This window comes from Anneissia japonica, unplaced genomic scaffold (assembly GCF_011630105.1).
Source record: "Anneissia japonica isolate Jap-2015-1 unplaced genomic scaffold, ASM1163010v1 scaffold3782_len1007564_cov172, whole genome shotgun sequence".
NCBI lineage: Eukaryota > Metazoa > Echinodermata > Crinoidea > Comatulida > Comatulidae > Anneissia > Anneissia japonica.
This window is the reverse complement of record NW_022716546.1, coordinates 895,273-910,495: the sequence shown is the minus strand read 5'-3', so window position 1 is coordinate 910,495 and position 15,223 is coordinate 895,273. Positions and strand designations below refer to the sequence as shown.

Sequence of the window (15,223 nt, the reverse complement as noted above, 5' to 3'; positions counted from 1 at the left end):
GGCCAGCCCCTATTAAGGGGACAGGGACACTTTCTGAGTGTGCCAAATGGTCAAATAAACCCTATTAAAGGAACACTTAATTTTTTTTTTTCATTGTACCATGAAAACTACTGTACAACTGTCTCAAAATAAAAATAACTCATTCAACTTTATACTTTGAACAATAACCAGAATTTTCTCCCCTGAATCCTTATAGTGAATATCAGTATAGGTCTACTGCATGTATTAATTCGAATAAACCAATCTTGTCAATTCTTTTTCTTCATTGTTCGCATGTATACAATTCTAATCCATAAAATAACATGCACCCATAATTCCAAGTTGTTGCTCTATTCATGCTACATCCATCCAACAGAAGGCTCAATATTTAAAAAAAAAAGAATTTGGTCACAAACCCTGCATAGTGAAATAATTTTGGGAACTGTTGTTTTAATTACATTTTTGCTTATTTTATATTATAAATGTATTGTAATTGCATTGCAAATTATTGCTTTTAGTTCTTCAGTAATTCTACTGTGACCGTAATATGTCAATAACAAATAAAATTAAAAAGAATGTATGGCATTGTTATGAAAACATGCCAAAATCCTTTAAGTGGACAATTTCACGTGGTATCCCCCGAATAGGGGACACCCCTATTAAGTGGACACTTTTTTTGGTCCAAAATGTGTCCCCTTAATAGGGATTCTACTGTATACAGTAGTCTGAATTACAGCCGCTACCAGCTGCTCCAACATAGTTCTAATAAACTTACATGTTCTTCTACTGGTTCAGTGAATTCAATTTTTGGTAACGGATCACCGCTTGGATCAATACGCTGCAGTCTCAGCGAACGAGGGCGTAGAATAATAGGTTCTGCTGGCTTCTTCTCGCTACCAAAATTAACAATTTAACAATATAAAAATAAGTATTATTGTACTATCCATTATATTTTTCGCAAACAATTCAAAAAGAAAATCATTTTCATCAAAATAATGGTCAAATATAGGTCTACACTTTGTAAAAAAAAAAACAATGAATGGAAAATAAAAATAAACAATTTCTATACAAAGGTTTACCTCTTCAAACCGCGAGAAGATGGCTTTTTGATTTTAGGAGTCCCCATCATCATATCTTCTTTAGTTTTAAAAATTTCCAATGAAGCAAAGAACTTTTGGTTTTCTTCGATATTCTTTAGCCTCAACTTCTCGTAATCAGACAACTCTGTATGCACCTGTAAAAAAGTGGAAACAGACAGTGTTGAGTAGCTTAGTAGATCTGTTATCAGGAATTTTGGTACAGTAGAACCACTCATTTACGTACAGCACGGGCCCAGAGCCGTTCGTAAATGCGGGTATTCGTAAAATCGGGGTTGACCCAAATTCCTATATATTTGCACTGGTATTATTTACATTGGCATAAACTAGGCCTAGGATAGGCCTATAGGCCTACGCAGCTAAGTCTGAGGGGGCATATGCCTGCAGTAGGCAGCTTAAAAGCATTCTGATCCAACTCTAGGCCCTACACAAATTTGTTTTTATCGGAAGTTTTTACCTTCTTAAAGCCCCATTCCCGGCAAAATTTCTTTTTTTAAGAAAAATCTAATTTTTGTATAATGTATTGTTATAAAGATTTATAAATATAATACGGAATTGCTAGTTTAACTGAATTTAGACATTCCTAAGAATGAAAAAAATGTAAAATAAGACTGAAATGATTTTTTGTGTTCCACACAAAAAATAAATGCGGATGAATTTTTCATGTTAGATTTTGCGATAGGTCGTGAGAAGAAATATCGTTGGCGCCGAAAACATTAGCATATCCAGCGCTGCTAGGCTAGGCCTAGCCTTACCTCGATTTAGGTTCTGTTATCACACATAAAAACGGCCGACATGATATTTTCCGTTGCTAGTATTGACACTTGTGAAATATAATATTTCATAGGAATTATTTCACATTTGTTAAAAAACGACACTTAAACAAACATATCTCAGCCTTAATCGAACGACCGCATTGTGCGAGATACGAAGCACAAAAACTAATCTCATTAGAGAGGGCGCACTTTATTGACTGTATAAAAGTATACATAAAAGCGAGAGTATTCCAGTGGATGCAATCTACAACCTCTGAATTTGCCTAGTAACGATGAATTCGTCCAGAAAATGGTAATATTTTATGAGAAATAGTCTGTATTTCTCATTTTTTTTATTCTTTTGCGTAAAACTAAAATTCATGCCAATATTTTTCCATGATTTGTAATAATTGGAGTAATGCAAATGAATATTTTCTAAAAAAAGTCAGTTTTTAGTGAAATTTTGCCAGGAATGGGGCTTTAAATACCTAGATTGTGGATTTTACTCCAACACAACTTAAATAATATTTAATTAATAAAACAATCAAGCACTATGTTGACTTTTAAAGCTGAAAACGATGTTTGAAAGAGAAGTAAGATTTGTTGCATGCACATGTGTGAAGCCATAAAAAACACTGAATTTGAAGAGGCCCGTTAGAGGGCCTCCTTCACTTGGGAATTACATTGTACTGTATAGTATGGTGTGTTGTGTTGTATGCATGCTAATAACAGTTACAATTTGAGCGATTTTTTTTATTAATCTATCGCTTAAATTTTTATGACGTCATCACCTTTATTTTACGTTCGTAAAATCGGGAATTCGTTAAATCAGGGTTCGTAATTTAGGGTTTCTACTGTACTTGAAACTAACAATAAGGACTTTTCGATTTAAGTGGACGTGGACGGCTTTCACGTCCATGTGAGTGGAAAATCTGGTCAACTGGTACTGTACTTGTCCACTGGTTATCTGAACATTTCGATTTAAGTGAACGTCCATGTTGACACATCAGTGAACTTATGACCTTGTGATCTGGGGTTTCCCCGTGTTTGCGCGCGCTATTCGAATACACTGGCCGTGGTATCTTACTCAACACTCAGGTACTGTACTGTAGTCTACGCAGGTCAACATTGCAAATCTTCAACGGCTTCACGAATCCCTTAATGTTATATCCATGGGGTATTCAGGGCAGGGAGTTGTAAAAACATAAATCTCCCTGTTGAGGGTGCACCTCTCCTTCTTTGTCCAATATCCTTTTTCCTGGATACACCCGGCCTGACTGAAGGCTGGCGGCCTCGCCTAGCCTAGCCTAGGCTTAGGCTCCCTTGGCCTAGCTAATAGGCTGATTAATTAACCTAATTATCCACTGAATTTGATCCCTAATAATAGTTTGCAAATAGGACATAACTTAACCGAAATGCTATTTACTTTAACATCCCCAGTAGAATATAATTTTGCCAAATTAAGAAGCACCGCGACATCGTCCTCCATCATTCATGAATCAAAAGTTTGCAGTGATATGACGTCATACGTCTACTTGTTATCTCAGTCAGAGAGCGAACCTCAAAACTCTGCTGAACATGTTCTCAAATTTGGCAGTCGTCGTGTTAGTCGACTTGACGCATGCGCAAGTCATCAAAACTACGTCGTAGGTTATCAGTCGACATAGTGGACGTGCAAATCGAAAACTGCTTAATATACTGTAAGGTCGGCCACTCACTGAGTCGTCCGACGGTCATATGACCGTCGCACAACGAATCAATATTTGCTTCTGGCGAGCGATAGACGACGCAACACCATCTGCTGATTGTCAGTGGCAATCTGAACAGATCCTCATTAAAAAGACGATCCGTTGGGTCCACGTCTTCGTGTGTGTTCTTTGTCGCGACGCACGCAGTGAGTAACAGGCTTTAGGGATGCAAGACTCTGAGTCAGAGGCATCATGCATTTCTCTAGAGGCATCGCATAATTTTCTGGAATCATTACATATTTCCCGGAGCCATCATGCATTAAAAATATTGTCAGAGTTTCCAGATTTTACAATTTGTTTTATATGGGCAAACAAAAATAACCGAAAGCACAGTCTCATTCACTTTGAAAGCCATTTTTGATGGAGGATAATTCAAAAAGTATTTTTCTAGGCAATTATGAGTGCCGAATGTACACAAAAAGTTAATCAAGTACTGCGATTTTAGCTTTGTAGAGGAAAAGTTAGGAGACTTCGGCAGCACTTAAGCTTGCCACCAACTTTTTCAGACACCGGCATCTGGGAAAAAAATTGGTGCAATCGAGCTAACATTTTGGATATTTTTTTATAGTGAATAATGTTACACCAAACCCTGAAAATCCGAACAAAATCTAAAATGGTGATTTCCGCCATCATGTCGAATGTGCTTGAAATGACCCTGCAGGGAAAGGAGTGAGTGAGTGAGTGAGTCAGTGAGAAGGATGAAAAAAAAAATCAATACTAACATAAGAACTATGAACTTCAATGGGTTTTGGCTGAATCACTTCAATGATATTTTCCTTCTCTTGTTCTTCATTTTCCTCTTCTCTTTTTAGTTCTTTTTTCTCTTCTACCTCAGTCCTTCTAATTCTGTTTGATCTTCGCAACTCAATCTATACACAACAAGAAAGGCAAATGATTATCTAAAGGTATCCATATGGCTGAGTTATTTCAATATTTAGACCTTATTTCATTTTATATTTTACTTTAATATTGGGGTGTTTATTGTTGAGTGGGTGATTAGAGATGCGTTTACAGTATTTGTGGGAAATTTGTTTTCTTTTTGGTAAAAATGGATCATGTCTCAAAAAAATTTAATTTTACTGTAAATGAGGAACTACAAATCTACCAAAAATGTGTTATTTCGTGATCATAAAAGCTAATTGATATAATGTTATAAAAATTGCAATTCTACTGAAGTACAGCATTTATAGAATGTGTTGAGAATGATGTTGCTTCCATTAGTGTTAGTCGTTTTGGGCGTAGTTTATTCAAATAAATTCAGTATACAGTATATTTCTTTTTATTTTAAATTGATTGAAACACAAAATTCTGCTTGTTTTTTGTTTTTTGAAATTTGTATTGTATTTTGAGTTACTGATTTTGAAGATTCATGTAAATTTTAATTGTTAAATAAATAAATAAAAATAAAATAAAACATACAGTATGAACGCAAATAAATAAGTTTTCATAAATGTTTTATTACAGTACATAAAACTTTGCACTGTAAACTCCGACATTCTGGCAATACTGATTGCAAAATGACAGCAGCTCGGCGTGCTAGCAAGAATGGAATCGATATACAGTACTTAATATTTGTTGAGGTACTTTTAAGTGGTTGAATCATGTGAACATGTTTCATACCTGAACCTGAAAGATTTGAAATGCGTGACTACACCAGTTGTCCGCGGGAGGGGGCATGTGGCACCCAGAGCCACTGCTGGGGCCCAGGGGTGAAACCCTGGTGACGGTTAGGTTTCAGTCACATAATCAACGGTTGGTTGTGACAATCAGGTCTCGAATTATACCGCGGCCATTGCCGATGGTGCCCTCCCAGTTGGCATTGGTGCCCCTGAAAATGAAACACGGCGACGGCCACTACTTGCCTGCCCTTTTGAAGCCTTGGCCTCAGTGCCCTCACGATGCTTAATATAGATCGTTTGACACGTAAAATAAATCTAAGTAAGAACGCAAAACGTAGGTCGCCTTAGCTAGCCTAAGCCTAAGCCTAGGCCAGGTTGCAGTGACAGAACAGAATATGTGAGAATTCCATGTGTGTTGATACGAACTGTTTTTGTGGTTACCGTTGTGTGCGCATGCGTCTTACTCTAGCGATTATTGCAATATAAACATGGGATCATTCGACTGGTTCATTTCTTTGGAACGAATTTTCGTTGAGTATTATTTTCATTCGACTGGTCCGTAATTAATAGACTATTCGTTGACAACAAAAATTAACGTAAACCAGAGTGCGTTAATCAGCGCAAGTTATCCACGTGATCAAGGAGAAACATGGCCGATTGGTGATTTTTTTATTAACAACATTTGGGCAATTTCATAATGCAGAGTGATTTTTTGTAATTTTTCATACTTATCAAATCCCATCAAGTTTGTTATCAAACTAAAGCTCATTTTATATAGAATTAAGATCTAAAATCAATATTTTGGTATTTCAATGGTGAAATGTGAAAAAAATGATCCAAATACATAGTATTTTTAAATTTTAAAATATAGTAAAAAATAGCTTACTTAAATGCAATTATTATGCAGAATGTATATGTTGGAAAATTCTAAATTCATGTTATTTTACAAAAGAATAGGTACTATTATCATTTTTAAAGGTGAAAATTATAATTTTTAAATAATAAATTATTTTTTTTGTTTTTAAAAAAATTTGGTTAATTTATGTGATTCCGCTACCAAAAAAGTGATTTTTTTTTTAATTTCTCCAAAAGTATTGATTTTTCAAAAATGAAAGTACAGGTGATAATAGACTACTGATAGATGTATCAGAAAATAATAGGCTTTAAATAAATTTTATTATATATTTTTAGAAATAAAGGTTTAAAAAAACGTGATTCCGCTACCAAATGTAGTATCGGAATGACGTGTATTTCCGCTACCAAAATATGCTACCCACTAAGATAGCAACAAAATTCAACTTCTTTTCCAAGTATTAAATGGATTAACAAATTTCAATGGTTAAATGATACAAATAAACAATAATTAAAGCTTGGATCAACTTTGTTGTTCAAATGCAAGTTTAGGTATGGGAAAAGGGCGAGGTGTACTTTTCTCAGAAACTACATAAAAAATGTGCTATATAAATAAAAAATAAAGAATAAACCATACTGGATTCTTTGGAGTTTGTATCATGCTACTGTTGTTAAATTACCAATACTGTACTGTAGTACTAAAGTAGTAGTTTTTTTTTTTTCTATCTTTTCCCAACTCAAAAAATTACCTCTTTAATATATACATTTTTTTTTAATGTATGGCCTCTCAAATCAATTAAATAACACCTGTAAATGCTTAGAATGCTGGAGCTTCCAGGGTTTTGGCCCTCGACCCATCGGGGGCCCTTGGCAGCCCCCTGGCCCCAGCCAATGGTGCTCGCAAGTGCCCTTTCAGTATCAAAAAGAACCCCCCTACCAAAATCCTGGCTACAGGCTTGAATATACTTAAGAATCACCAGTAAATTATAGCAATATTCCAATGTCATTCCGCTACTGTCATTCCGCCACCATAATTAAATTCATAAATGATATTATATATTTGATTAAGTTAAATACTTAAACAACTAAATTTCTCAGAATGTTTTTAAGTATAGATAGGCAAACTCTAGACTAAAAATATAATGTTATTGTGTTTTGGTAATTATAGTATAAACAATCCAATATTTTTATTAATTTTCATAATTTTTATAATTGTGTTTGAGACTTGATAAAGTAAAATAAATTTTGTTTCAAATACCAAGTGAATTGCTTCAGCATTGTTTTCATAAAAAGTGAAAGATTTTACATTTAGTCAAGAAGGTTCTTCATAAATATTAATTTGCACTTTTATCAATGGTCATTCCGCTACTGTGATTCCGCTACCAGACATGGTCTTATATTTTTATAAATATCTCCAAAACTATAAACATTTTTAAAAATCAATGTTTTGCATTCAATACTACACTAAATTATGATAAACTGAGATGTATTCAATTTTTAAATCACTTTCATAAATCAGAGGGTTTTAGTAAAATGTGAAGTGGTAAAAATAGAGGGTATTTTTTTTTGTTTTTCCGCTACCATACATATTTTTTGATATTATATCAAAATTGTGATAGGTTTTTAAAAAAAACTAGGGTAGAAATTATAGATGGATTCCATAGTTATGTAAATATGATAATTATTCCAAGAATTAGAATGGAGTGTAAATATGACATTAGATTAAAGTTAAAAAGTTCAGCAAAATAGTGATTCCGCTACCATGAAATTGCCCATTTGCGTTAATATAACTTAGATTATATTTCATAAAATAAACATAATATTTACCAACATGGATTCAAAAAATTATTGTAGGCAAACAGAATAAAAACTTGATGAAAATATTTCTTTTTACGAATAATCCATACTACCACAAGTTGAAGCAATCTTGATTACGCGACGTGTATCGCGGTAACTATACAGCCATTTTGTTTTGTCGAGTAAAAGTTTTCTATTTGACTGGTCATCTTCGTTGATTAGGATGATACTGCCGCGCAGGTGGGCGTGGTTTAACGAAGAACGACCAGTCGAATACGGCCTTTGTATAGGTTGTAAACATGTGCTTGCTGCACAGCTAACTTTGGGCGATCTTACGTCATAACAGCTTTCGCGGCCAGTTTAGAGTTGTGGCTTCCTCTCCGATGACAACAGACTGAGGAACAACACAAAGATATCGAAATTCTTGAAATTTGACTGTTTTGTACAATCGCCGACTGCCGCAGTATATTCCAACATTGAATCGATAATTAATAGTTAATACTCTAAACAAAGTCATATTACTATTGACAACTATGGCTTGGCTAGGCCTAGCTTGGCTTGGCCTAGGCTGGCTACGACGAATCAAGGCACTCGCGAGAAATTAGTACTGAGGCTAAATCAAATTTTGCCTTGGGTGCCCTTTTATACTTGAAATTTTGGCCTTGGTGCCTTTCCATTTGGCCTTTGTGCCTTTCAAAATCATGTCAGAGTCATACCGAAGGCCATTTGGCCTTGCCCATAAAATCCCCAAATTCGAGGCCTGGACAATGAACTACTAGCCATGGAAAGTGCGTGGTTGGCTTAGTTAGTTTGGTCAAAAAAGTTAACTTTTCTCAGTGAATTGATTCTCACAAAAGCTCCTACTAACATTTTTATATTTATTCTTTATCACGCATTATAGGCCTAGACTTGTGCTAAATGCATGACAAATTTAAATTCATGTAGCATGTGTTTCTACAAAATGCGTGTTTCATACAAAATTTGATGATTTAACTATGATGTTTGATAAATATGTTATGAATGTAAGAACATTTAGATAGGCCTAGCTAGGCCTATTCTATAAATAAATTTTAGCATGAAAATTTAAGTGCGAAAGTGCATTAGCGCCTTAGGTAAGCTCAAAAGTGATAGAGGGCGCTCTAGATTATCGATACGGAAAACGGGATAGGAAATAGTTCCCGACAGAGAATAGGATACCCACATGTATTACGTAGTTTGATATCGTTAAATTATACCCGAACTACTTTCAGACAACCTCCATTAATAATACTGTATGTCAACAAGGCTATGTTTTTTTTAAGCGCGAGATTCGGTTCTGTAGAAGTTTTTTAAGTACTATGAAAGTTTCAACGTTTATAAAGAATATTAGAAGTTCTTTACAAGCTTTTTCATTACCTTGTCGGTTTTCTCCAGATATTGAAATATAAAGTAAGAAAGATTTTCGAAACATTAGCGTAGCTAATAAAAGTTATAGATTACTGAAAATATATTGCTTCGTCGCCTAGCGGGCCTAGGCCAAGACCCGACAATTGTGAGGGCGCCCTCGTAAATTTTTTACGCCTAGTCGCGGCGAAAGCATGGTTTCCCCGCTAGCTGCAGTGGTGCCTAAGCCCATGATTTGGGCCTAGCATTCGTAAACTTGTATCACAGGAATTGTCAAGTGTATGTATATTATATAATATATATAATGTCGAAAACTAATTTTTATTGGTTTTTTTAATTGTATATTCATATATTTTTCAGCCTGACCCGTCTATTTTACTTATTTAAAAAATAATAATATTAATTTTTATTATTATTTTATTATTATTATTATTATTATTAAATTTTGATGTTTAGTATTGACCTTGGGCCTATATTCATATAGTATTGTAAATATTTAGTACGTTTATGATAATGTTCCTTAATTCAAAATGGCTTGAAATAAGGCATATTTACACTGTACGGGACACAAACTTCATACAATAAAAACAAAAGGAATTAACTCCAACAAAATTAGACGACATTAATTTTGCAATATCTTCGCTAATAATGGTCCGATTTACATAATTTTGGTCTTGAAATGCTTCAATTGATTGCCTTATTCTTTACACAGTGGTTTGAAGAACATAACATTTAAAATAGGCCTAGTTCTATTTTTTTGTTTCTAGCTAGGCTAGGTACCTATAGCCTATAAAGTTCTGTCCTTTAATATTATGTAAATTCTAGGCTAGGCCTACTAGGCCTAGGCTAGCCAGGCCAGTCAGGTACCAGGGTATCGGCAGCAAGGCCTACTATAAGCTATACCAGACCTAGCCAAGGCCTAGCTATGAAATGTATAGGCCTAAGTAGCCCTCGGGTAGGCTTAAGCCCTAGCCTGGCCTATCCTAGGCAGCCTATGGTTTAATTTATTATTAAACGTAGCTTAGAAGATATTTGTGAAACGGCCATATGTTACCTTTCTCTTTTTCGGATCATACATGTCTTCATCTACATGCTTACGTTTTGCCTTTGCATTCACAATACCAATCATTATTAATAAAATGTATGAAAGCAAAAAACAACCTTCTCATAAAAACAAGCTTTCGCGCTGTTCAGTTAACCGCGCAGTTTGTTTGTCTTGCATTGCGCCACCAGTAACATTAAATAGACAAATCTTGTTCCCGAGTATTTTTGATTCGATGGTATTCAAATCGTGATGCTTTTCTAAACAAGTCACTCACTTAATAAATTCTTTATGCAACGCTACCACAATAGTGTAGGCCTACTCACTTTTACTCCAGTCTCCTGACATGCAGTATTTTCTTTATGGGTAGCTTGCAAATTGCTTCTATTTTCTCAATGATTTTAGTGTTTTTCTTGTATGTTTTTTTTTAATCTTTTTGACGACTTTTGAATGTTATTTTATTAATTTTCACTACAGCACTGTTTACTTTTTTATCTAATAATTTAATTGATTGCAATAAATATGAACTTGAATTATTACACTATATTTATAAATACGATAAGTACAGTCTGATACAAGGCCACCTAAAATTTCACCACGCTATTTTATTAGGTAAGTATTCTTCTTATTCCAGTACATCCTTCGAGACGAGTAGGGCGGTACCCCGGTGTACTGGAACAGACAACCCATGTGGTGGACGACGAGAGTTGCTGGTACCTGGTTGCCGGGTAGCACAGACACGAAGGGACCCTTAGGGGCGAAGAAAGTCAATGATCGAGTTCTTAGTCCACATATCAAGCGCCCTGAGCATCTTACATTTGATGGATATGTGCGCTAAAACTACACTATTATTTGTAAGCTTCGACACTCATAGCAACCACAACTTGTCTTCTAGGGTAGCAGAAATTACTCTGGGCATAATAAGTCCGGTCGATCGGCGAGAGACTGAGTGTATCGGCTTGATACAGATATCGATTTACTTAGTACATTACAGATGACTTTATACTTATAACCTGTATTTGTTTGTGTAAAACCATGCACAAACAATTGTTTGCTCAAGTCAATCATGCAACAACAATGTCTATTAAGCGGCTACATCATCGATGTTCATTTATATACGTACATCATAAAAAGAAAAAAAAATCGTTAACTGTTCCCAAAAGAATTAAAACCTAATTATAAATCGTTATTTACATTAATAATTAAACGTCCTTTGAAATATAGTAGGTATATAGTAAACCTATATATAGCACTATTATAAACTAACGATCCGATATCGATATGATTGTTGGTTGGCAGATAAACGTAACATTAATGCCGTAACTTTGATGAAACTATAAACTAAATAGGTAGTATTACTGTCTTGTATGATGTACGACTACGTATTGTGATATTAGTAAATGGTAAATTATGTTTCAAACCTTGATTTTAGTGTACAGTCTTACATTGTTCAGATTTTCATCTTCCGGTAAGTGAATTTTCATTTAAAAAAGTATAAACCTACTTATCTAATTTGAAATTATCTGAGAGAAGTGTTTAGTTTTGAGTTGAAATGGAATCAATCCTCGCGTTCTATGTTTGTCTATCCACTACATTAATTAGGGAATATAAACTGTGATAATTGTTGATGGGCCAAAGATGTCATGGTAAGAGAAATATGCCCTTATGTTAATAAATAATAATAATAGTTGGATTTTTAGAGCGCATCATGCGAAAAAGCCTCTATGCGTTTGGTGATTCAGCTCTTTGAGTTGGACATTTTGAGAAAAAAGAAAGTTTAAGTTATTTTATGAAACTAAAAAAACCTACTCCTTAAATTAAGGCATGGTTGGCCGTTGGCTCCGAGGAGTTCATCCGCCCTTTGTTCAGCTGTTTTTTTCTTGTTTTTTTTTTTTGTTTTTTTTTTTTCGTGCTGCTGGGTGTCCATCCACCCTCCCATCAAATTACCACCTATAAAATTACAGCCATTAAAATATGGAATTCACTTTCTTTTTCAGTTCAAAGCACACTCTCAAATCAAGTATTTCAACAACAAAAAAATGTAAAGAATATTATAATTAAATTTTAAAATTAAATAATGTTTAACGTTGTTTTGCAATTGAATTCTTTGTATTGTATTAATGTTTAATTTATTGTTTCTTATTCTGTATTTTATATTTAATATTTTTGGACCACAATGGACGATTTTTTTTTATCCAATAATACTATTTTTGTATTCATAATAAAGATATAAATAAAAATAAATAAGTACAAAAATGTTATTAAAATATTGTTTAGAATCCTGTAATAAGCCTCTTGGGCTTGAAGATGGAACAATTCCTTCAGAAAAACTGACAGCATCTTCGGAGTATTCACATGTCTTTGCGGCTCATCTTGCCCGACTAAATGATGCCAGGGGATGGATAAGTAGTAACAACCAACAACAATGGATTCAAGTTGAATTTTCTTCTCCGTTATGGGTAACCGGATTGATTACGCAGGGCCGGGGAGACTATCCCCAATGGGTGCGCTCATACGAAGTTCACTACAGTCTTGATGGAGACACCTTTACTACAATCATGGACGCCGGTGCAGTTGCAGTAAGCTTTAATGGCCGCATTCGACTGGTCTTTCTTCGTCGAACCGCGCCTGCTGCTTGTGCCTAATGGTACTCGACAAAACGAAATGACAGCGTAGATACTGCGATACACGCTAGCGTGAGCAATATTGCTTCGGCTAGTGGGAGTATACGTTTTTCGTTGCAAAAAAAAGAAAAAAAAATATTTTCATGCAGTTTTTGGATTCTGTTAGCCTACCATTTCCACGATTCTATGTGGGTAAATAAAATTGTCATTTTTTTGAAATTTAATCTAAATTATACTACCACAATGTTGTTGGTAAATTGACCAATCAGCCATGTTCTGGTCACGTGAATAAATTATTGCAAATTAACACACTCTTGTTTGCGTTAATTTTTCCTTGTCTACTTTACGCACTACCGAATTAAAATAATACTCAACGAAAAATCGTTTTTAACGTAAAGAAACCAGTCAAATACGGACAATATTTTATTATTTCTTCATGCTGGTGAATAGGGATCATTTGATTTGTGCGACGACTTTACTCAAGAACTGATTTACTTTTTCTCTTCTCTGCACACCGCAGATTCGGGCCAAATTGTGTCCTCGTTATCTTATCGACAACAAGAACTCACAGTTCTCCCTAGACTTGCCACAAGTCTCTTATTTTTTTATTATTTTTCTCATTCTGGACAGCGCCACCAACGAGAAAGTTAATTTATAGACGGAATAAGCTAATTCGAAAAAAAAAGAAATCGAGTATGGGACGCCAATTAAATTAGGTATGGCGCGCACTAAGTGCAAAAAAGAGTGAGTACCCTAAAATTAGGGCCTGGAACCCAGGCTAAGTTCTCCCACGCGCAGATGACTTCTTATTGACGTCTTATACGTCCAAAACCATACCGTCGTCCTGCACTCAAAAGCTCTCCATTGAACGTTAATTATTTAATTGTTTCTTAGCTCTTTTATGTAACTTCTTTTGAAAATTTGTTCAAGCGTATTGAGACATAGTATTAGGACCTATGAGCCACATCTACATCCATTACCGGTACCATTGAAATGCAATATAAACTAGGCTAGCATTTAAAAACACCTGAAGCATGCAATATCAAATTGAATGCTGTAAAATAAGTGTTTTAACCTATTTGTTTTTTTTAACTGTCAAATTTATAATGTATTTCATATTGATAATAGTCAATTAATGTTTCGCTAACTATAACACATTGTTCTGTTTTTTATGATTTGAAACCCGATGAAAATTAATAAGCATGACTATTATCATATAATATTTATCATTAATATTTTCACCACTTTATTAATTTTATTGATAATAATTAATTGTAAATTATTAAGATTATATTGTCTTCCTAATCTGTATAGAAACATATCTGCAAATGAATAATTTATCAGCTATCGCTTGATTTATTGTGCCGAACTTGTATTTATTTTGCTATTTGTTGCACTTCTTTTAACAAGGTGTTTAATGCCAACTCAGACCATGACACTGCCGTAACAAATATGTTCCCATCCAGAGTACGCGCCAAATTTATCCAAATTCATACAACCATCTGTCATGATCGTTGCAGCTTAAGATTTGAAGTTCTTGGATGCTCACGTAAGTTGATAGAATACTTATTTTGAGATACAAATACAGAGAATGCATTGGTTTATTCTGACGAGGTAAGATTTACCCCATATGAGCATGTACAAAACTTCCATAAAGACTAGCATAACGATAGTAAACTAACCACAGAACTGGGTCAGAAGTGCCAGATCAGTGAGCTTTATCATGGTACAGTTAAAAAGTTGTTTGAAAATGACACAATCGTTTGCCTCTAGTAGCACTTTCAAATACTGTTAGAAAGACGAATGACACCTTAATGACCTTTGACTTCAAATCTATGACACAACATTATTCATCTATCAAAACTGTTAAACCTGATCAGCCAGTAGCCGAACATTTCAAATCAGCTGGTCATTCAATTTCAAATTCCCGAGTTATTGCAATAGACTAAAATGTCAAAATCTATTGCACTGAAAATTATAGGTATGAACGTGATTATGAACTACACTGTTAGATAAGGTAGCATGTTGTAATAAAACACCTATCTGTTTTACCAGTATAATCATGGTTACATCCAGAACATTTAAAATGGTACACTATACCGAACTCATAGAGAGTAGTATCTTTTGTGAAAGTGAAGTAAGAAATTTTCTTAGTCTTCCATAAAGTAATACATTTAACATCCTTTGTAAGATTCCTTTTAACTTTAGTAATCATTCTGCTTAGACGTATTTCTCAGTGTCGACCAATATACGGTACATGTATAAGTATATATATATATATATATATATATATATATATATATATATATATATATATATATATATAT

General features: G+C 34.3%; 2 protein-coding genes across 3 annotated transcripts in view; one reads left to right on the top strand and one right to left on the bottom strand.

The window, feature by feature from the left end:
• LOC117109746 (WD repeat-containing protein 76-like) overlaps nt 1-10,459 on the bottom strand; it is a 25,157-nt gene extending 14,698 nt beyond the window's left edge. The window contains exons 1-4 of one of the 2 annotated variants that reach the window (XM_033252155.1): nt 10,285-10,459; nt 4,302-4,448; nt 1,059-1,213; nt 755-872 (exon numbers count right to left, since the gene is read on the bottom strand). In XM_033252155.1, coding sequence (XP_033108046.1) covers nt 755-872; nt 1,059-1,213; nt 4,302-4,448; nt 10,285-10,359 — 495 coding nt within the window. In that variant the 5' untranslated portion in view covers nt 10,360-10,459. The remainder of the gene's footprint in view (nt 1-754; nt 873-1,058; nt 1,214-4,301; nt 4,449-10,284) is intronic. The other variant, XM_033252156.1, reaches the window with a different exon arrangement.
• A 1,108-nt stretch (nt 10,460-11,567) lies between these two features.
• LOC117109743 (discoidin domain-containing receptor 2-like) overlaps nt 11,568-15,223 on the top strand; it is an 8,318-nt gene continuing 4,662 nt past the window's right edge. The window contains exons 1-3 of the mRNA XM_033252152.1: nt 11,568-11,740; nt 12,550-12,851; nt 14,307-14,445. Of these exons, the coding sequence (XP_033108043.1) occupies nt 11,683-11,740; nt 12,550-12,851; nt 14,307-14,445 (499 nt within the window). The 5' untranslated portion in view covers nt 11,568-11,682. The remainder of the gene's footprint in view (nt 11,741-12,549; nt 12,852-14,306; nt 14,446-15,223) is intronic.